The 23,638-nt window shown below is 42.1% G+C and overlaps 1 protein-coding gene across 2 annotated transcripts; it reads right to left on the bottom strand.

Moving 5' to 3' along the window:
• Positions 1–6,015: 6,015 nt before the first annotated feature.
• Positions 6,016–18,038, bottom strand: taf11 (TAF11 RNA polymerase II, TATA box binding protein (TBP)-associated factor). Of its 2 annotated transcripts, none has more exons than XM_084332924.1 (6): positions 17,919–18,038; positions 17,036–17,263; positions 16,016–16,137; positions 11,263–11,350; positions 10,909–11,005; positions 6,016–9,686 (listed from the first exon to the last, which is right to left on the bottom strand). In XM_084332924.1, exons 2-6 carry the CDS (start codon positions 17,204–17,206, stop codon positions 9,556–9,558), a joined length of 609 nt encoding a protein of 202 aa, XP_084189050.1. In that variant the 5' UTR covers positions 17,207–17,263; positions 17,919–18,038; the 3' UTR covers positions 6,016–9,555. The 2 variants fall into 2 exon arrangements, with proteins under 2 accessions (XP_084189050.1, XP_084189051.1); XM_084332925.1 differs by having other exon boundaries at positions 17,036–17,242; positions 17,919–18,037.
• Between the last annotated feature and the right edge of the window lie 5,600 nt (positions 18,039–23,638).

Genomic DNA, 23,638 nt, shown 5'->3' with positions numbered 1-23,638 from the left:
CATTGAAGCGTGACGATGGGATGGATCAGGTTTGAGAGCCGGGGACTGACTGGAGCCGTTCCTAACCTCACGCTTGTTGTTGTTGTCACACCGCCGAAGTTGCGTCGGAAACCTCTTGTTATTAAAAGGGTACCACCATATGTCGTTTAAATTCCTAGGTACGTTGAAGGTACTAATCATCTGGCAATCTAGATGTGTACCTCCTCCTTACTACTGTACTAAACACCGTTTTGTTCCCAGTGCGTGGTTAGCTAGCTCATCTGTGTGTGGGTGTCAGTGTTCACTTGTACTTGCAAGGGCCAGGCTGTGTTTTCTTCCAAGTGTTAAAAGTATTTTAATGAGAGGAGGAACATCTGATGAGAAGGAAGAACACAAAGCCAAAACCTCCTTTTTTCTTCTTATAGCACATGAATAAGCCTGGTCTCTTTTGAACATTCTGAAGTTACTAATGCAAAAAAGGAAAATCACTTTTAGTGCTAATGAAATAGAGTAACATAGGGCTGAACTTGAGTTGAACTTGAACTTGTGTACTCTCATTTTTCTGTAGCAGTTGCAAAAATATATATAAAAGATAAAATGGGTATAAGCTGATCCATAGCCTGAAGTCTTATGTAGTACTGGTCCAAATTTGATAAAAATCCGTTCAGAAATCTTCTAGAGAGATCCGGGTAAACCGTGTGCCAAAAAAAAAAGCTCCGGTATTCCATTTCCTCATCCACGGCCATTCATTCGGAATCAAATCAAATTTCACCTAGATCCCTTATTCACACACCCCCACATGGGGTATCATTGGAAAGCTACACTCATTGGCTTCAACCCTGACCAATAATTCTCGCAATCGGCGGATGATTGACAGTTCTAGAGCGTCAGGAGTCCAGGGTGATAATCTGACGCTCGCACGTAAAAATTCGTCTGACCTATCGTCATGTAACTCGAGAACCGAGGCACGGATTTGGTCGAGTGAGGTGGCATTCGAACGGCAACAAAGAAAGCTTTAATTCGGTCATTTATATGTTCAGCGAAAAATGCAGCCCCGCTAGACGCTCGCAAAGTGCCGTGACTTTTGTCTGTTCGTCTGGCCGTTGCATGTTAAGAGGTTAATGGTTACTTTTTTACAAACCACTAGCAACGGTCCGGCATGCTATGCAAAACCACTAGTTTTCTAGAGTCCGTGGGTTTAACAAAGAGGCTCTCATGAAGCTAAGTAGACCTATTTTATTCATGCTGAGTGGATCCATGGCCGTAACATACTGTAGATCTGTTGTGTTCCTGTTCAGGTCAGCGGGGCCCTTAAATTCTTTAATTCATGGAAGATAAGAACATATCAGCATCAGGTCATTGTCACCAACACCTTTTATAGCGAGAACCCTCGTTGTTTGATAAGTGATATTTCTTGCTATGTGCACCTAATAGCCTTAAGCCCAGTCTGGATTGAAAACACAACGCAGGCGTTTGCTATACATCAAATGGCTTCAACAACAGGCCATGGAGGTGTAGCATAGACCCAACTAATCCATTATAAAAAATTGTTGGATTAGAAATAATGGATTAGTTGTTGCAGCCCTAGCTTTTAAACGTTTTTTTTTTAACACATGCACTAAGACAGAGTGCTGTCAGTTAATTAATGATTTGCGTGTTTAACAAACACCGCACAAGGGTTCATTTGAAAGTGCTTTATGAATAGGACTATTAGTATTATTTGCTGCTTCTCAAGGTTTCACCCGAGTTAAGATATCGTATAATGAAAAGAAGAGTAGGGACACTTGAATGCACTTGGGTTTAGAAACGGTACCGCACTGAGCGCTCTGTTACAGTTCCTTCTCCACGCGCTTCTCAGTCGCCTCATCACCGTGTTACAAATCACTCCCCCAGTGTTATTTTGTTCTTTGTTAAGCAATATTTGTAATGTCTTGTTACAGTAAGGTGTGTGTGTGTGCGCTCGCGCGTGCGTGTCCACATGAGCCATGTGTCTGTTGTATTACTACCGTGGTCATGGAGGAGTCTGTTACAGTAATTACAGTATTTGAATGGGGTTAGTGTTTTAATCCAAGCTGGAAGTCCATGTGGCCTAAAGAGCCTCAGGGGTATTCCAGCTATCGGTTATATTATTTAATCTCCTTAAAACCTTTTTATAGCTCACCGGGAAACACCCTGCGTAGTGGGTACGCCGATCTTACCTTCCTTGCTCACATTCATGGGTGAAGAGTGGTCCGTTAATAATAATAATAATAATAATAATAATCAAACTGATCTTGGAAGTAGGTGTAGTTGTTGTTCTATTTATATAAAAAAAAAGAATTTACTTTATTTCTTTATTCATCTGTGTCTTGAAGGTATATCATACACTAAGGAAATTGGATCACAAATTATACAGTACTGATGATGTACATAGTAAACACACAAGATGTGTTGTGTGTACATTTCCAAATTCATTATAAAAGATTTACATTCTCCTAAAAATAATCCCGATCTCTGAAAAGTCATCATGATTGAACTCTGCATTGGAGCCGGTTGCCAATTTGTAGTTATATCACCTTTACTTTTCTATATTTGTTGTTTTTATAGTTGCATATCACCTTACTTTTCTATATTCATATTGTTGTTTTTTTGTGAAACAGACAATGGTGGCTTGGTTTACAAAAATGCATCACCTGCGTATGCAAAAAATATCCATGTGTTTTTCTTTTCTTTTTATAATTTAACATGTAACTTAGTTCATTGAAATAGTTTGTATGAAAGTATCTTTGAAAAAAACACATTTGTATTTCTAAGGTTCTGTTGCCGAAGCACTGAGTGATGCAATATTTTGCCCTCGGAAGTCGTACGTTGAATCAATGCAAGACTTGGTCCTTGTTTTTGCAAAAATCTCTAGAGCCTGTTAACTGTAAACGTTGCATAAACTATTATGGCTCTAGAAATGTATTAACCTTTTGTCGGTTCTCACTCAGTATTGTGTCCCACTTATAAGTGTACTTGGGAGCCCTCTGGTGGCCGAGAAACGCCATGTCTCGCCACATGAGTATGTTCCTCTGGTTGCCCTGAAAGATGCATGTATGAATCATGGCTTTGCATTCCATGGAATATGAAATATTGAAGCAATAGAGATCATGGAGACTTCCCGAAAGCCTGAGAAAGTTATTGGAGACCCTTTGTGATGGTGAAATAATATGAGTATCAAAAGAAAACAGACTATGTTCTTTTTAATGTGTTGTTGATTTCTCCTCCTCTGCATGCATGTGTATTTGAAACCTTGCCGTGGGTCACCATGTAACAAAGCAGAGCTGCTGCTTTAACCACCTCAACTGCCGTTAAATAATACTTATCCTGTTTTTTTATTTGTATTACTGGTTTGTTTTTGCATGGCCTTAGTAGACAAGAGAACAATGTTGGAAATGGTGTGACTGGAGTGTGGTAGGCTCTACACTGTAGACTAGAGCTTGTCCAACCCCCCCCCCCCCTTAAACCTCATCCTCTAAGGCTTTTTAGCCCAGTGGGGTATGTATCCCACTTAGCACACAGACTGGTGCTCTGAAGCTCTTGTCCACACAACAACAACCTGTCATTTTACACTTCCTTTGGCACTCGAAAGCAGGTCGGGGTTACCAAAACAACAACCCTTTCCCAGTGTGTCATTGCAAAAAGAAGGGCATAGCTAGGCAGTGCTCCCTTGGAGGGGGTGCGTCTTATTCGGTCACTTTTCTGAATGACTTGGCAGAGCCCTTGGCTTTGGTGGGCGGATGCATGTATATTGAAATGATTGTTTTTGTGCTTTATGCCTTGTGGATTATTTGCACTCCATGTGTGGTACGTTCACTGGACATAACTGGACTTGTTTTTAATGTGAATCACCTCAACGGATTGCAGACGAGTTCCTGTGAGACCTTCCTTAATGATTAAGGCCCCTCCTTTTAACAGTATTCTTGTGTCATTTGCTCAACACCTGTTTAGAATTTCTTTCGTTGAATTTTTTGTATCGTTATCACTTCATTGAGTATGACTAATATGAAATTGGTTCTATGAACCAAGTAGTAATGTGGGAAAAGTGAACAAATTAAAACAGCTGAACATTATTATTTATGTGTGGTGCCTTTCTTTTTTCTTCATCTTTGTGAATGGGATTTACTCTGTCAACACATTAACCCTTTCACTACCACACTACAGAAGGTTAACCCTTTCACTACCACACTACAGACGGTGTGGTAGTGAAAGGGTTAACCCTTTGTTGTGTGGCAGTGAAAGGGTTAACCCTTTGTTGTGTGGCAGTGAAAGGGTTAACCTTCTGTAGTGTGGTAGTGAACGGGTTAACCATTTATTGTGGCAGTGAAATGGTTAACCTGTATTGTTGCAGTGGAAGGGTTAACCATTTGGTAGTGAAAGGGTTAATGGGTATCATGAAATATTCAGGACCTAAACGGTCCCATCAATCTGGTTGGGATCCCTTCATCCTGCCACCTCATCAATCTGGTTGGGATCCCTTCATCCTGCCACCTCATAATCTGCACAGTAGTGAAAACACATGAATTCGCTGTTACCATTGGAATGAAAAGGATCAACCCACACAATAGGTGTACATTTACATTTAATTAGAATTGGATCGACAGCCGACAGGACGCCACAAAATGTACTATAATATTCTATAGCTTTTTTTAGGTTTTGGTGCCAAGTCATGAGATCAGTATTTAATTATCTGCAGGGAGAATGCACATTAATCAACATTCCTGTAAATGTGATGTGTGCCAGTTGTTCCTAACTTTACAATTTTGTTCCTCACATTCATTCACACACTGATGGCGGAGGCAACCATGCAAGGTGCCAACCTGCACATTGGGAGCAATTAGGGGTTAAGTGTTGCTCAAAGGACACTTCGACATGCTGCCCGGGAGGAGCGGGAATCGAACGTGTCGACATGTCTCTCAATGAAGGTCTTCACATGTCGAGGTTCACTTTGTCTCCCCATCAATGGAAGATTGACAGCAGGTCAAGGGTTAAAGACTCCACTTGGTATTTTCTTATAAAACCCTGATTCCATGCAGTGTTTTGTTTCAACAAAGATATTTTCTTAAGTAAGATGAACTAAAATAATTGGTTTAGCCTCGCCACACCCAATGTGATGCATGTTAATCTGAAGACGCAACAAATTCTCTCTGAAAAGGACGGACAAGCTATTGCTTAAATTCATGGACAATAAAAACATTTCAGCATCAGGTCATCGTCTCCAACACCGTTTATAGCGAGAACCCTCAGTTTGAGAACTGATATTTCTTGCTATGTGCACCTGATAGCCTTAAGCAGTTTGGATTGACTACATATCTTATTGAGATCATAAACCATGTGACCTGGATAGACCATTGTGATAAGGCTGCAACTAACGACTATTTTGATAGTCGATTAATCTATCGATTATTGAAAAGATTTATCGATCGACCAGATAAAGCAAAAAAAGCTAAATTCTATGTAAAAACCTAAACGTTATACTTTGTCGTACAATGCTTTTTTTTTTTTTTATCTTTTTCCCCCTCCTTTTTCCTCCGATTTTCTCCCATCCCAATGTTAGTCGTTATGCCAATTCCTGGTCGCTGCGCACTTACCCCCCACAGTCGGTCTGGGAGAGTGGAGGCTATCACGTGCTTCCTCTGACACACGTCTAGCCAATCAACCGCTTCTTTTCACCTGGCAGCGCAGACTCTCTCAGAGCGTGTAACGTGTGGAAGGATCACACTACCGCCCTTAGATCCTATCCGCACTTAGCAGGCGCCCCGACCGAACTGTAGGAGTCGCTGTTTACAACGACCCGGACCCACCCCGCCAGCTTCTCCCACCCTAATACTGCGAATTGTATTAGTGTGAACGGCCAGCCAAGTTGGTGACAACCCCGGAGCTGTGAGCTGGATTCGAACAGGCGAGATACAATGCTCTTTTAAACAACTTGCAAATTGACAATTATAAAACAATCAAACGTAAATGTATGCCTATAGACATCAAGAGTGCAAAACAAATTTTTTTTATTTGTATTTATTTAACAAAAACCTTCAGTCAAGTCTTCAGTATGAAAGGAGCTGAACAGTTTAAATAAGAAAAACATAAAACAACACAGGCTTTGCTATACATCAAATGGCTTCAACAGGCCATGGAGGTGTAGCGTAACATAGACCCAACTAATCTATTGTAAAAATTGTTTGCCAACTATTTTTACAATTGATTAGTTGTTGCAGCCCTACAGTGTGATGTGACAATGACTAGGTGTTACCTCTTAAAATATAGGGATTCAAACATGACTCACGTGGCAGTTCAGAATAACTTGTAATTAGAGAGAGGTTATGTTTTCGGTCATGTATGTGTATCTGTTCTCACCTTATCTCAGAAAGGCACGATTGCCATGAATTCCGCTGTGCACATTCATGACCCCAGGAGGAAGAACCTCACTGATTTCGGTGACCCCATGACCTTTACTCTGGCACCACCATCAGGCTAAAATTTTGTGGGACTGTCTGCAATATATCTCTAAGTAATGGCCAGATTGCCATGAACTTTACTGCACATTACTGACCCCAAAGGGGAAGAATTGTGGTGATCATGTGACCGGTCACCCAAACTGAGAAGATATCTCAAGAAGTAATGGTCAAGATTGCAATATCCCCTAAAGCCTCACTTTCATCACCTGGGTCTGTTGAGACTGACAATACTGGCAACTCTTTGTTTCTGTCATCTACCCCAACAGTTCTCAAACTACGGGTCGCGACCCAAAGTGGGGTCGTGGGTAGGTGACAGTGGGGTCACGCATTTGCAAGTAAAAAAAAAAAAAAAAAACTATAATTTGTTTATGTTCTGGCAACATATTTAGGCTAAATATGCCTAGTTTTATAAATGTGTATTGATTAAAATTTAATATGCATGATCAAGTTCAACGTGTGCTTTTATTTTGATATTCCTTAATTCCACGTTGAAATTACGCTATACATTAACACTTTGAGTGCCAACGACGACATTTCTCATTAGTTCATGCCAACCGTAGAGTGCCAGAGAGACGAGAGATCTCGTTTTTGATCGTTTTTTTTTTATTAGCGATTTCCATTCATATTTCATCAATCTAGCCTCACGTTACCACTGGAACTCTCTCTGAGCTCCATTGGGAAAATACCGCCCCCTATCGTCTCTCCGGATGGTACTGCACCCCTTTGGATTGGATTGAATGAAACGCATGGAGAAAAAAAAGTCCTGCTTCCACATTTTACTTGTCAGACAAGTAACCGGAGACGATCGAAGTCATCGCCGACCACCAGAACAGCGGATAATGTGTGTTTCCAGTACCCAGCGTTGGATCAATAAACGCGATCGATATTTGGAATGGCGATCAGGAATTGGAATAATCTTTTTGGAGAACATCTGATCTGAGGTAAGGAATCTATTTTACCAGTCTTGGGATAATCAGAGCTTTTTTCACAGATATATCAACGTGGGCCCTATGTGTGTGTGTGTGTGTGCGTGTGTGTGCTGATCAGGAATAATCGATAATCGATTTTTCAGCCCGCTTCTATAACGTGCATAAGTACACATATACTATCGATAATCTAGCGTTTATTTGAAAACGATTCATAAATAGGCAGAAAAATTACAGTTTGTGTATTCCAGTATATTCCAGTAAAGGGCGATTATCACAGAATCTTCTGAAAGTTAAAAAAAAACGAGCGTTTTTCAAAATGGTATAAAACGGAAATGAACCTATTAAAAAACAATCCGTTTCGACAATGTTGACTGCAAACAAGTCATTGATAAGCGACGGCCATATTATACACAGCCATAATTTAAGATATACTTTATGCGTTCGCAAATATGAGAGCTCTATCATTGAAGTGGGTGTTGGCACGCAACGGGGTTCCGGGGCACCGGACCCTTGGCACTCAAAGTGTTAAGTGTGGGGTTGCCAAAGAAAATCTTAAATAAAAGGGGGTCGTGGTATAAAAAAGTTTGAGAACCCCTGGTCTAAAGCCTCACTTTCATCGCCTGGGTCTGTTCAGACCGGCAACTCTTGTTTCTGTCATCTACCCAGCAACGTGTTGCATGTGAAGGTCTGCGCTCTATGGAGTACCTTCTTCTAGTTCCCTATATGTGATGATATACAAATCAACAAAGTGTGTATACTTTTTCTATAATTCAAACAGCATGAGCTTCATGGTACGGTACAAAGATTTTACAAAAACATTTTACAAAAAGGCCCCTGGCTTTTGGTGTAGAACGTCTTTACTGAGGCATGAATCAACTCTCATTATACGTGGCACAACGCACAAGACTCTGGGGGAGGGGTTGCCATTTCTAATTTCACACTATAAAATGAAATAAAATAATAAAACATCACATTTACATCCCGTAATATACTTCCAACTCAGCGTAAAGGTCCCATTATTATGGATAACTCACTTGTCCAGTGCTTAACCCTTTCACTGCTGCACTACCAAACGGTTAACCCTTTCACTGCGACAATACACAGGTTAACCCTTTCACTGTCACACGACAGAAGGTTAACCCTTTACTATCACACAACCAACGGTCGCCGTCGGTGTTGTGATAGTAAAGGGTTAACCTTCTGTCGTGTGGCAGTGAAAGGGTTAAATGTGCACATCATACTTTTGGGCCTACTAACTCAACCTGTGAAGTGAGACAACCCAGTCAGATTTCGCACACAGCCCATATTCAGAAACTGTGCCTTTTAACGAGTCGTTTGGATTTCCGTCTTTATGTGATGTCACGCCAAGAAGCTCCTTGGAACGCATGATCCTCGAGTGTTCCGAGTGAAAAACACACCTGTACAAAATGCCGGCTTGCCCATAAACATTTCCAACCAAAGTTTGAACCTAAAATATGTTTCCGACAACATTTTAAGAGGGAGATACGATATGAAATTGCTGACCTGCGATGCCTATAGTTTGACAGTTTGATTTGAATTTTGTTCGATCGTTCACTCAGTTTCCGGTGCGTGACGGGGAGTGGGAGCAGCTCATTTGCATTTAAGCGTGTCGAAAACAGAACCGATACAGGGGGTTATAGAGGTATGCCAGAATGCATAGTCTGAGTGGTATTTTCAGCTAAAGAAAACGTTTTGGAGACCTCAGAGATATATATCTACGCTCATGTAAAGCAGTGTCATATGCATGCAATATCAACAGTTTACGCTCAGGAGTAACACGTTAAACTGAAAGGTTAAGGCTGCATCTCTAAGCTCAAATTTGAAGGTTTGGATTTATTTCGCTGTTCATGACAAACCCTTCTTGTGATATCCATGATCATGAAGATTGATCACGAGTTGAACAACCCAGTAAGGGAACACGGTCCACACACCTAGCAGGTCACAGCATATCAGCACGGGGGGGATAATGGCTTATGGACATCTTACTGTATGGCTCCAGTGCCACCGCACTTGACCACAAAAAAGGGCAGTTCAGCAAACTTGGGGCCATTTCATCGAGATGTGCTCCCCAACCACCGTAGTAAACTGGTCCCAACTGTCGTGGAGTGGTTTGGGGCCAAGCGGTACGTTCACGTACGCTCTGAAAGAGGAACTCAGTGGAAGAGGATCTGCTTGTGCTTGGTGTTGGGGTTGTGTTCCCGGCTCTTCAGCCTCCTCACCGCCTCCCTCATGTGCTTGGGCTGCAGAGGAGGCGTCTCCCCCCACTTCTCACACACGTCCAGCGCTGCGGTGAAGAGGGGACAAGCAGTTGGTTTACAACAGCGGTTCTCAAACTATGGGTCGCGACCCAAAGTGGGGTCGTGGGTAAGTGAAGCGCATTGGCAAGTAAAAAAAAATATATATATATATCAATTAACTTAATTTTTTATGTTCTGGCAACATATTTTGGCTAAATATGCCTCGTTTTATAAATGTGTATTGATAACATAGTGCTGTAATAAAATGTTCTAATAAATATGCATGATCAAGTTCAACTACATGTTCTTTTATTTTGATATTCCTTAATTCCATGTTGAAATTACGCAATACATTTTTTTTTATCCACTTTTTCTCCCATTTTCTATATTTTCTCCCATCCCAATTTCGTATCATCCAATTCAACCCTCCCCTGTCACGGACGCTGTTTCTTGCCTCCCACAAGCCGGCTGCAATGTGGACTAAGTCATACATAGCACAAGTCCCCTCCGGTACTTGAGGTAACAACAGTCGCATCTTTTCACCTGCGCAGCTCGATCTCTCAGTGGCGAGGAGTAACGCGTGGGAGGCACACACTGCCCCCGACACTTCCTTATTCTACTGCGCAGGCGCACCAACCGACCTGTAGGAGTCGCTTTCCACAACGCCCGATCCCCACCCTTCAGTTTCCCTCCCCGTAATACGGCCAATGTGTATTACTGTGGACGACCAGCTAAACTGAAAGCAAATGTGAAAACTGACGAGCCCAGCGTCTCCAGCATTTCGTGGCGAGTGCCTTGCCCACTACGCCACGTAGCCGGAAATTACGCAATACATTAAGTGTGGGGTCACCAAAAGAAATCCTAAATAAAATGGGGTCATGGTATAAAAAGGTTTGAGAACCCCTGGTTTACAATGACAACTAGGGTTTGCACGATACACACACCGATACTAGAAAAGTATCGCGATACCCCAGCCGTTAAAAACTGTCCCAATACTCCCAATTTATTAGTATCTATACTTTTAGAATAATAGCCTGATGCCGTATTTTCTATTATTTTATTAATAAAAAAAAATAAGAATGTTCCATGTTCTGTCATTAATATTATATTCCATTACTTTTCTTGATTGTGGTATCGCTTTAGAACCGGTATCGTGATACTTAGGCTGGTAACGGAGTAAAAATGTTGGTAGATAACACTAATATTTGAATAGCAAGAGAACAAACTATTCAGATCTGATAAAGAAGAGCTCTCTTCTCTCGTTCTCACCTTCTTCTACAATCTCCCCAGCAAAGACCTTGGAGATACCGGACATGGCAATCACCACGTTCTGGGAGACTGAGGATCCTGTGATGGACTGGATCAGCTAGGGAAGGGGGGGTAAATACAGACAGGCAGAGGGTCAACAATAAGTTAAGCCTTTATATACAGTCGGGACCAGAAATATTTGGACATTTTGTGCGAACCCTGTAATTACTGCCTATTTTTACTTTTCTACTGTACTATAATTGTATTGCCTGTATTATGTCTTCTGCTATTACCCTGCCCATACCTGTACCTCCCCTGCTGCTATGATGCCTGAATGTCCCCAAGGGGATCAATAAAGTAACGTCATCATCTTACCCTCTTGATGGCTGCTTTGGGGAAGGCAGAGCGTCTGTACATCTCATAGCGGTTCAGCTGCTCCTCAGAAAAGGACGAGACCAAGACCCTGGAAAACACACAAGGGCAAGAGATGAGAGACAACCTTTTTTTAAATCAATTACCATACCCGTCTCGCCATTACCAGAGATGGTCCCCGCCTTTAACAGAATGTCCTGTTCATAGCTGTAGAAAGTGTATGTTTTGGTAGCAGCTTTTATCCAAAGTGTTTTACAATTTGACAAATTAAAGTCAATATACTAGGCAATAAATAATAGTAACCAACTATGAAAACAAGTGTAAAAAATATGCAACAGAAATAAGAAGAAAATCCAAACATAACAGCAAATCTATTTGCCTTTAAAAACTATCCCGTCTTTAATAATAAAAATGTATTCAGATTTAGCCTATTTATGATGCGAATAAGCTTAAAGGGGAACTATCTTATAAATGGCCTTTTTGAGTGTTTAGCATTGTTTCCTAGCTATGTGAACTTATATTAATATGATCTATGTCTCAAAATTCTCATATTGGCGCATTCTTCCAATTCTCCTCTCACAAAATTCACCCTCACTGAACTGAGTCGTTTGAAAATGTGCCTATATGTGATGTCATATAGTCACTGCTGCATGTTAATGTTCAGGCGAACACGACGCTCAGCAGGCCCGGCGCAGTGGTTTAGGAGCCCAGGCTCAAAACAGCTCGAGATCTTGAGGTAGAAAAATGCTGTTTTTGAGGACTTGATTAGAAATACAAAACAATGAATAAAAAAAATATATATATTACAGAGGTGTTCCATAGACTCACAGGAATTGTGTAAAAGTGCCCAAATAGTGAAAGAAATAGTAAAATAGTTCCCCTTTAAAGATAATGTACTTTTTTTATTTAATTTTTTTAACACATTCCCGGCCGTTGGGGGCCGTCTAATCTCACGCTATACGGCCAGTATTTCAAAACAAACTTGCATTGTGCGTGAGGCTGTTTGTAGAGCTCTAATCTATACTTTATAGTATTGCTATCTGTCCATTCTCATTATCAATTGACACCATAAACCGTCCCTTCAAAATGGCTTAAAGAAATAATTTTTTCATCAATACATTCCCATTTTATAGCGTCTTGAATATAAGCGTTATATGGGATTTGGTCTAGTATATTTCCTGGAAGGCGAGATACAGGGCGCTAAGCTAATAACATTAAATCGAATGGCGTTTCGGCACTACAGAAGCTAGAGCTAAAAATCTAAATGCATATCGTCGGTATTCATGGTCCACCATGAATGCATGAAAGGGGGGGGGCGGGGGACATCGTTTCTGATTATTGATTACCAATAACGGTGTTAGCCTCAGTAGCCACATTCGCTGATCGGCTGGTTGAGTATGATAACAAGGCCTGATCAGCATGTAATTTACGTGAAAAAGATCTTACCGTGGGCCGGTTGGATCCCCAAAAGGATTTCCCAGTTATAAAAGCCAAAACAACCTTGCCACGGACATGTCCGTGGTTGGCCCTCTACCGTTGGATCCGAAACACGGACATGTCCGTGGTTGGCCGGGAACCAGTTAAAGAAGATATTGATTTACACATGTATATATATAATATATTTTTTTATAATCATATCCCCTGTGCTGGCACAAGCAATAACATAGCGTCGAGTGGATACAGTGTTTCCCACAGGATTTTGTGAGACTGTGGTGGGTGAACCTCTGCCCCTCTAGGGGGGTCCGGGAGCATTTAAATTTTTTTTTTACGTTTTAAAGTTAAATGCATCAATCTGGTGCACTTTGAGAGCAAAATAAAGAGGCTAGATCCATGATGAACTTTGTGCTCAAAAAACAAAATCGGCTAGAGCATACATTTGAGCCATCAAAGAAATGAAGCAAAAGTGGTTACCTGTGTTGAACTGGTTTATTTCTTAGAAAAAATAAAAATATACTGGATTACTATTACGACTACTACCACTGCCAATACTACTGATACATCCCTATTGGCAAACTTTATATTTAAAACAATTATTTAAAAAAAGAAATTATAAACAAAATAAATGTTTTAGTTAATTATAAAACTGTGGCGGGACCAATTAGACTGTGGCGGCCCGCCAGTCTAGGTAATTAATGGGAAACACTGGGATATAACACATAATAACACATGGAGATATACTAAAAAGCAATTTATTATTTTTGGCTGGTAAAAGTCTCTGGCTGGTAATCTTTTTAATTTAGTCAATTTTGTTCCGTTTTTCAGCATTTAGCTACAGGCAATGATAAACAATGTCATACTAACTGGTGGGTGTTATATTATGTCAAGATAATAAAGTAGCTATAATGAGTCAATAGATAAAAAGCAGTAATGGCATGTAGGTTACTCACCCTACTCATGTACAGTAGTCATCCACACTACACAGCATTTACAGACATAAATAAACATCATGGCTCATCGACTCTGGGTATTCAGTAGGTGGTGTCAGAGAGGCAACTATGGATAGTAGTACCGCACTTGAAAAACACATCAATACATTTTGAAGTGTTCAATTGCAAACTGAATCAATTGTTGTTGTTTTTCTGGTAAATTAATCATTTAGATCAATCAATAACAAAATAATCGTCAGTTGCAGCCCTGGTTTATATCGGTACAGTGGTTTTCAGAAGGCTGAGTTACATGTGCCTAGCAACTTTCAAACAACCTTCAAGTCTCGTGGAGTATTGTCCACCCCTTTTCAACAGCAACAGCAGTGAAGGGTGTTTAGTAAGGTAAGCTGATGATATCAGCTAAAACACACACTGTATACAACAGGCTGCAATATGTTCAGAACTCAGCTGCTAGGGTTCTCACCCACACCAAGTCCTGGCACCACATCACTCCAACCCTCATCCACCTCCACTGGCTTCCAGTCAAGTCCTGCATCGACTTCAAGATCCTCCTCATCACCTACAGATCCCTTCACTCCCTTGCCCCCCGGTACCTAACCTACCGTACCTCCTCCATCCCTAGATCCCACCCCGGAGGCTGCGGTACTCTGACTCTGGTCTCCTCTCCATCCCCACCACCAGCCTGCGCACTGTCGGTCCCAGAGCATTGTGTGTTGTCGCCCGCACCCTCTGGAACTCCCTCCCTCCAGACATCCAATATGATAGAGGTATATGTCTCTCTGATTCCCTTCCCCATAGTTGTCTCCCTCTTTATACGATAGAGGTATATGTCTCTCCGATTCCCTTCATCTTAGTTTGTCTCCCTCTTTATATGATAGGATTCTTAATAGGACTAGTTGTTAAAGATCCCTAAATATTCAGCACAACAATTGAATGAGGTTGGAGTGGGGTGGAATTTGGCAATGATCACGTGATGATCACCAGTACGACACATCTTCAGTTGTGTTCCCCGACCTCATTGGGTGTTTCGGCCATTTATCACAATACACCCTCTGCCGAGGTTGGCCCACCACAGGCTGATCAGGCCTGGGTGTGTGTCGCACAGTGGCACCACGTGTTCATTTAGCAGCCCATGATGCGTCTCTACGTTTCAGCCACAACCAGTGACTGCTCCGTTCTGCTGCAGTGGCAAGTTCTTTGATTGCCTTTCGTTGGGCCTGTCCTCTGATCCCTACTTCCTTCAGGAGCCTTGTGGTGGAACTGGCTACAAAGCCTCTGCAGCCCACCTCCACTGGCCACACCTTCACGTTCCAGCCCCGCCCCTCTGCTTCAGCTGCTAAGTTGGCATATCGCAGCCTCTTCCGTTCAAATGCCTCATCGATGGCTTCCTCCCATGGGACCGTCAGCTCAACGATGAAGACACGCCGGCAAGATTTGGACCAGAGGACCAGGTCTGGGCGCAGGTTGGTCGCTGCAATTTCAGATGGGAAGGTAAGCCTCTGGCTGAGGTCTACCCGCATTTCCCAATCCCGGGCTGCGTTCAGTGGGCCTGAGTTCGGAGGTATATGTCTCTGATTTCCTTCCCCATAGTTTGTCTCCTCTTTATATGAGGTATATGTCCCTCTGATGTCCTTCATCTTAGTTTGTCTCCCTCTCTATATGATAGAGGTATATGTCTCTGATTTCCTTCCCCTTAGTTTGTCTCCTCTTTATACGATAGAGGTATATGTCCCTCTGATGTCCTTCATCTTAGTTTGTCTCCCTCTCTATATGAGAGGTATATGTCTCTCTGATTTCCTTCCCCTTAGTTTGTCTCCTCTTTATATGATAGAGGTATATGTCCCTCTGATGTCCTTCATCTTAGTTTGTCTCCCTCTCTATATGAGAGGTATATGTCCCTCTGATTTCCTTCCCCAGTTTGTCTCCCTCTTTATACGATAGAGGTATATGTCCCTCTGATGTCCTTCATCTTAGTTTGTCTCCTCTTTATACGATAGAGGTATATGTCCCTCTGATGTCCTTCATCTTAGTTTGTCTCCTCTTTATACGATAGAGGTATATGTCTCTCTGATTTCCTTCCCCTTAGTTTGTCTCCTCTTTATATGATAGAGGTATATGTCCCTCTGATTTCCTTCCCCATAGTTTGTCTCCCTCTTTATACGATAGAGGTATATGTCCCTCTGATGTCCTTCATCTTAGTTTGTCTCCCTCTTCTGTTAAGCGCTTTGAAAGGCGCTATATAAATTGAAGAAATTATTATTATTACCTACAAACACAGAACTTGTTAAAGATGGAGGCAATCGCCACTTATTAAGACAAAATTAGACTGGTATGGTCCTTTAAGGGTCGTCTTTCTTTCTCACACTTACTGCATCTTTTGGATCTCGTCCTCGTCAACCTTTTGACGTTTCTCCTTCTTCTTCTCCGGGTCTGCTTTCAGTCTCTTGGCAGCCTGAGCCGCCTCGTCATCTTCTCCGGCCATAGACTCGTCCTGTTTGTCCGAGGGAAGAGACAGTTGTGATTGGAGGGTCAAGAAAAGAGGGCGGGGCTCGAGATAAGTCAAGTAACGTTGCAGACACTTAAAAAATGGCACCTTCTAAAACTGCACTAGGCGAGCAATATATAATTTTTTTAAGCGTACAAAAGCATCATTGGGTTTCTTGAAAGGTGCTATATAAATCAGTTATTAATATAATCGTTGTTATAATACTCGAGGTTTTGGGGTATACTTGTTATATATACTCGTTTTGTTCATTATAGACCTCTGGACATGATTGTGGGGAGAAGACCAAAGGGCCTTGCATTGTATGGAATATCAGTCCTTCTAGGGCTAGATTGTGACTCAACTAGTCCAGTACAATACTGGAACTTGGGACTTGACTTGACTCCATGACAGTTGGACCAGACTTATTTTATTTTTGTATTTAACATTTATTTAACAAGGCAGGTCAATTAAGAACAAATTCTTATTTACAATGACGGCCTGGCGAGAGGATAAAAAGGGCCTCTCGAAGGGTAACAGGGACAAACATATTTAATCAAATAAAATAGAAAAGAGACAAACGATACATACATCACATGAGTTAAGGGAAATAATTAAAACACACAACATTTAATGACAAGCGAAGCTATATAATACATGAAGCAGAACAGACAAATTACAGTTAAAAGGCCGGGTGACAGTTTGCAGGTGTGTGTAAAAAGCTCTGATAAGAGTCCTTAAAAGTAGTGAGGGGGATCAAATTGTCCATTTTCAAAGTGTTGTTAGTCTCGTTCCAACTGCTGGGAGCAGCAAATTGGAAGGAGGTTTGATCAAAGGAAGTGTTAACACAGGGAACATCTAGCGAGTTGTATGAACCCACTCCCAGTCCAAGAGAGGGATAACTCACCGTTGCACCCTCCTGTCTGGGCTCTAGAGTAGAGGAGTCTTTTGATTCGTCTTCATTTTTATCCGTCACCGGCCCATCTTCAGTGTCCTCCGAAGACTCGGGCTGTTCCTCCTTGGATGAAGATACCATCTCGGCTATGTTTTCAGGCTTGATGCGTGCAGGGTCCGCCATTGTCAACCGGTCCCCAGTGGGTAGCCGCTTTTAATTCTGCAAAATCCAGAGAAGCCCCTGTGTGTTGGTGTTAGGACACAACGTTTGCATTTTGTACTTTAGGTGATTGATTGATTGAAAACATTATTAACAGATTGCAGAATGGGTACAGTACAGTACAGCTCAATACATACAATTGTTAAGGGGATGCAGACCAGAGAAAGACTTTAGTCTTGTTTACATCAGGGTCCCCCATTTTCAATTCATCATATGTCCGAGGTTGTACTTTAGTTTTGTATATTGTGTATAGTGTTTGGACTTCTCTTTTTACTGTATGAAGCACATTATCAGGCATAATCAAGCATTTCACCTTTAATGTACATTATATAAAACACAACTTGAACAAGCAAGCCAGTTTACTAGGTAGGTAACGTTAGCTACACTTATATAATAGAACGATTTGGCTACAACCAACAAAGCAAATGTCCATAAATGTTTACATGGGTAGATCTAACCAACTAATAATATATGCTTACTAGTTGTGCTTGTGACAAGCAGCTGTTTGATTAGCAGTAAACACAATAAAGTACCAGGGCAGCTACAGCAGAGACAGGGTACGTTAGCAATGCTGGTCAGCTAACAGTTAACTGGGCTAACAAACAGTAACGAATTCCCACAACAACCCCTGCATTTCCAAAACAGTTGACTAATATACCATTAAACAGTGACATACCAATAAGGTGATATCAGAGTCGCGTGTCGCGCACAAACAATATAACGTCGAATAATTGAAGCACTTGTTATTAACTGAATAACTTGGCTAAGCTACGTTTGAGAGGAGACTGGTGTTCTTCTTCTTTTGTTATTGTATTTTCTTCTTCTTCTCCTTCTTTGTGTTTACCGCCAAAGCAACATATAGCTAAGTGCATACCGCCACCTACCGTAGCGGAGTGTGTAGTATCAAGGACCATACCACCATGGCTACATTATTCTATTTCTAGTATTACTATGTTACATTCTATTTATTAAACAAGTATCCAGTACACCAGTATCCACCAGACTCAAAGTCTCTTTTTACGACGGGCCATCAGGCTTCTCAACTCATGAACCTGCAATGTTTACAATGTTCACATAAATATTCTAAATCAAGCCCACAACTACTGCTATTTAACCTGGACTGCTACACATCACTTTGCTTTTTTCCACACAAATCCCCGTTATACATAATGTATATAGTGCTATAGTTATTATCTCATTCCATTCTCTCATATCTCATATTTCCATTCATTTCTCCCATTCAATTTGTGCAATCTACTGATGTACACACTTTACTCTACACACAAATCCCTTTTCACATATGTATATAGTGTTGTACTTTATATTTTCCTTATGTCACTTGATACGTTTTACGTATTGCTTCATGGCACATTTACTTATGCCATTTATATATATATTTTTTTTTTCTTTATCTTTTTTATCTTTATATGAGAGCTGAGTCTGTTGAGCTGTTTCTCTTGTCAAATACATTTCCCATTGTACTGTTGAGCCTGTGTTAACCTACATAATGACAAATAATGTCTCAGATAAGTTCTCACTTTGACACATAAAACAGCAAATGAAGCCTTAAAACAAACCAATACAATACAAACTGTGTTATTGTACGATACATGTTATTATCATTTTGATTAAGGTCCTGCCCGTCTAAATGGATAGATAGGCTATGATTTTTGGACTAGAAAATTTAACAAATCAGTCAACTAACATTGTAGACTGTCAGCATGAAACCTCTACGCCTACAGCTCAAGCTGCTTCCTAGAAATATTTGTGAGCTCAGTATCACCCAGACTACAGTGCCACCAGACAGTAAATACCTACGTATGTTCTGGTGAAATAACACACACACACAAAGATTAGAAAAATCCTCAAGGTTGTGTATGTGAACTGCTTTTGAAAACAATAACTCAATATCTACAGTGTATCAAAGAATATTCTGACTATTAGCTTGGTTGTACCTGTCGGGGAAGCATGTTTTATTTATTTATAAAAATATATATATATATATAATTATATTAAAATTAAATTTTAAATTTTTTAATCTTTCCCCCCTTCTTTTTTTCCGTTTTTCTCCCCTCCCAATGTTAGTCGTTATGCCAATTCCCAATCCCCTTCCTGGTCGCGTCTATTCTTTCCCCAATACATTTCCAGTTCTGCGTTCGCATTCTGCGCTCTGATTGGCCACGGATGTTTCTGGTGCGATCTGATTGGCCATTGACGTTTCTGGTCATGTGACATGTGCGCCCAATCATGTGACGAGCTGTGTCTTTGCCCATTTCCGGGTCTAACAGGGTGCAAACTACCTAACGCCTAGTTTATCACTGGTTAAGCTTAGGCGACTCTTTCGAAGTTGGTTAAGGTTAGAGTTTGGAATCAGGGCTGGTGTTCTATCGCCCTGCTCGTAGACAAACTCTAACCTTAACCAACTTCGAAAGAGTGCCTAAGCTTAACCGTCGAAAGAACTTGCCGTCACACGATTGGGCGCACATGTCACATGACCAGAAACGTCAGTGGCCAATCAGAGCGCAGAAGGCGAACGCGGAACTGAAAATGTATTGGGGAAAGAATTCAGGCTTCCTGGTCGTTGCGCACTCTACCCAATACCGTCGGTCTGGGAGGGCGGAGACTATCACATGCTTCCTCCGACACATGTGTACCCAGCCCACCACTTCTTTTCACCTGGCAGCGCGGACTCACTGGGAGAGTGTAACGTGTGGAAGGTCACACTACCTCCCTCCAGATCCTTCCCTCGCTGTGCAGGCGCCCCGACCGAACTGTAGGAGTCGCTGTTTACAACGACCCGGACCCATCCTCACCGGCTTCCCTTCCGCTGACTCTGCCAATTGAGCCAGTATGACGGCCGGCCAAGCCGGAGGCAACGCTGACAGCCGGATTCGATACCAGTGTCTCTTGCGTTGTTTATTTATTTATTTAACTATCTATCTATCTTTATTTGGATCCCCATTAGCTTCCACAAAGTGGGCACAAGTCTTCCAGGGGTAACAGGGCGACAGTGGCTCGGTAGGTAGAGCATTCGTCTGGTTATCCGGAGGTTCCGGGTTCGATTCCCGCTCCTCCTCCAGGCACCATGTTGATGTGTCCTTGAGCAAGACACTTAACCCCTAATTGCTCCCGATGAGCAGGTTGGCACCTTGCATGGTTGCCCCCACCGTTGGTGTGTGAGTGAATGAGTCAAATATGAGGAACACACTGTAAAGCGCTTTGGTTAAAAGCGCTATATAAATGCAGCCGTTTACCATTTACACTATATTAATAAGACAAAACAGGCTAAATATAAAGATCAGAAAATAAATTAAATAACTAGATGCGAAACAATAAACAATAGTGACCTACACAAACAAAAGAAAAACATTGAAAGGTTCCAAAACAGGGCGGCTACGTGGCGTAGTGGGCAAGGCGCTCGCCACGAAATCTGGAGACGCTGGGCTCGCCTGTTCGAGCCCAGCGCTCCACATTTGCTTTCAGTTTAGCTGGTCGTCCGTACTAATACACATTGGCCGTATTAGGGGGTGGGAAACTGATGGGTGGGGATCGGGCGTTGTGGACAGCGACTCCTACAGGTCGGTTGGTGTGCCTGCGCAGTAGAATCAGGAAGTGTCGGGGGCAGCGTGAGCCTCCCACGCGTTACTCCTCGCCACTGAGAGATCGAGCTGCGCAGGTGAAAAGATGCGACTGCTGTTACCTCAAGTACCGGAGGGGACTTGTGCTATGTATGACTTAGTCCACATTGCAGCCGGCTTGTGGGAGGCAAGAAACAGCGTTCGTGACAGGGGAGGGTTGAATTGGATGATACGAAATTGGGATGGGAGAAAAATATAGAAAATGGGAGAAAAAGTGGATAAAAAAAAAAAAAAGTTCCAAAACAGAAAAAACACAATGAGATATATATGAGAATCATACATTGTTGTTTTAGTAACTCTTTAAAAGAGAATCTACTCTTGGTCTGTCTGATGTTGATGGGGAGCATTATTCCAAGCAGAATAAGCTCTATAAAGAACAGTTCTCATCATACAATCTGGCACCACTAGACCACTTGACATTATTATACTCTTGACAAAAAACAGTATATACTGTATTATTCCAAATAACATTTTGCATGAATAAAAGAAGACACAATTTTAATTGAAGCTGATGCTTTTATCCAAAGCAACTTACAAATTGTGTACAACAAGTCAGCTTATACTAGCAGCTAAGGGTAAGTGGTATTGTTCGTCTAGCAGTGCCAAACTTGGGTATTTCCCTCTGAATGCATAGTAGTATAGACATATTAACATAGAGGGTAGTAGTATAGGCGTAGTATCATAGTACACAGGAGATAGTAGTATAGACTAGTATCATAGTACATAATAGTAAAAGACCGCAAGGATGTTAGTTTTTGAGTCTTGAAAATGGCCTCAACAAGCTCCAAGTTTGTCTGCCAACATTCCTGTTGTATGGCGATGATAATGCTGTCTTTTCTAGTTCACACTATAAAGTAGCCGGTCTGTCCTTGTGTCAATGTGGAGCTGGCCTTCATTTCGGTCCTGACATAAATAGCAATTACCACCCTCGTCATTGACAAAGGAGTTTTAGTCTTCATAGCCTCCACGTCGGTCATATCCCGCACTCCACAAGGGCATTTGATTTCAACAATGGCAGAGATGGTGGGCGGCCGGGTAGCGCAGTGGACTAAGCGTCTGCCTACCACCGCAGAGACAGTGGGATCGAATCCAGCTGCGGTACCTCCGGCTTGGTCGGTCATCCATACTGACACAATTGGCAGTGTCAGCGGGTGGGAAGCCGGTGGGGTATGTATCCTGGTCGTTGTACTAAACAGCGACTCCTACAGGTCGGTCGGGGCGCCTGCTCAGCGAGGAAGGGATCTGGGTGAGGTAGTGTGATCCTCCCACTGTCCCACACGTTACACTCACCCAATGAGAGTCCTCGCTGTCAGGTGAAAAGAAGTGGCTGGCTGACTCCGCATGTATCGGAGGAGAAATGTGTGATAGTCTTCAACCCTCCCTAGACCGGCAAGTGGGGGGCAAATGCACGCAACGACCAGGAAGGGAGGGAAGGGAATTGGCATAACGACTAAAATTGGGATAGGAGACAAATACAGAAAAAGGGGGAGAAAAAGTAGATCAAAAATAAGATGGTGCCCACCAGATGACCTGTCTCAAACTCTGCCCTCTTTTCCTGATCCTCCAATCACAACTGTCGCTTTCCTCGGACAAACAAAGCAACAGTTGTGATTGCGGAATCGAGAAAAGAGGACAGAGTTTGAGATAAGTCGAGATCTCTCTGCGCCTTCATCTGGGTGAACGACTCCACCCCCCCCCCCCCCCCCCCATCCAAAGCCTGCTGCCTAAGCACTCTGTTAATTAAGTACAGATACTCCAGCTGCCCTCGTTGCCATGTGAAATCTTCCTAGTTGGGGTTCATGGTTAGACTCTAGTAGGGCTTGGACTCTCTGAAATTAGAAAAAAATTTAAATAAAAGAACAAACCTTTTTACTGTCTTCTATCCTGCACTCTTCCGAATCCTAATATTAATATGTCTCTACTACTACTATGCACTCAACACTGCAGCACTCAAGTTTCAACACTTTCAACATTGTTACTCAGCTGAAAGAGTTGTACCCTTTCACTTTCCTGCTAACTTGTCGTACAGAACTTGTAAGTCGCTTTGGATAAAAGTGTCAGCTAAATGCCTAAATGTAAATGTAAAATGTAATGTTATTGTTTGGCAGTGTTTGGCTTTCTCTGTTCTGTATGTGTGTGATTTCAGGACATAGAAGTTAGTGCATATTGATTTATCTGACCTGAGAAAAACACATAGCAGATGCACAAGCCCTGTAAAACAAGTCAGAGGCAACTTCTTTTTTATCTACTTTTTCTCCCCATTTTCTATTTTTCTCCCTTCCCCAATTTCGTATTGTCCAATTCTACCCTCCCCTGTCTCGAACGTTGTTAGGCCATGCCTCCCACAAGCCGGCTGCAATGTGGACGAAGCCTTGCATCACGTGTCCCCAGTGTGCGAACCATACCATGGTCTTCGGGGGAGCTCATTATATTTTGGGGGGGGGGGGGGCAGCAGCGCTGCGCGGGCCTCACAGGGAGGACTTTACTGTGACGCTTGCAATGCTGACATAGGCTATAGGTATGAGTAACGTTACAGAACCACACATAGTCCACACCACACAGGTCTGCATGCATGCATGATGAAGACGCACATATTGAAATCATACCTGTCAACCCTCCCGTTTTTCCAGGGATTCTCCCGTATTTCAACCTTCTCTCCCGCCGTCCTCCCAATATGTTCCCGTATTTTTCCAGTTTTTATTTATACAAAATGGCTGCAATTCCCCTCCGTGACGACAGGTGGCAGCAGTGTATATTA

This window comes from Notolepis coatsorum (genome assembly GCF_963971535.1).
Source record: "Notolepis coatsorum genome assembly, chromosome: 17".
Classification (NCBI taxonomy): domain Eukaryota; kingdom Metazoa; phylum Chordata; class Actinopteri; order Aulopiformes; family Paralepididae; genus Notolepis; species Notolepis coatsorum.
The sequence above is the reverse complement of the archived record's forward strand: the minus strand, read 5'-3'. Positions and strand labels throughout refer to the sequence as shown.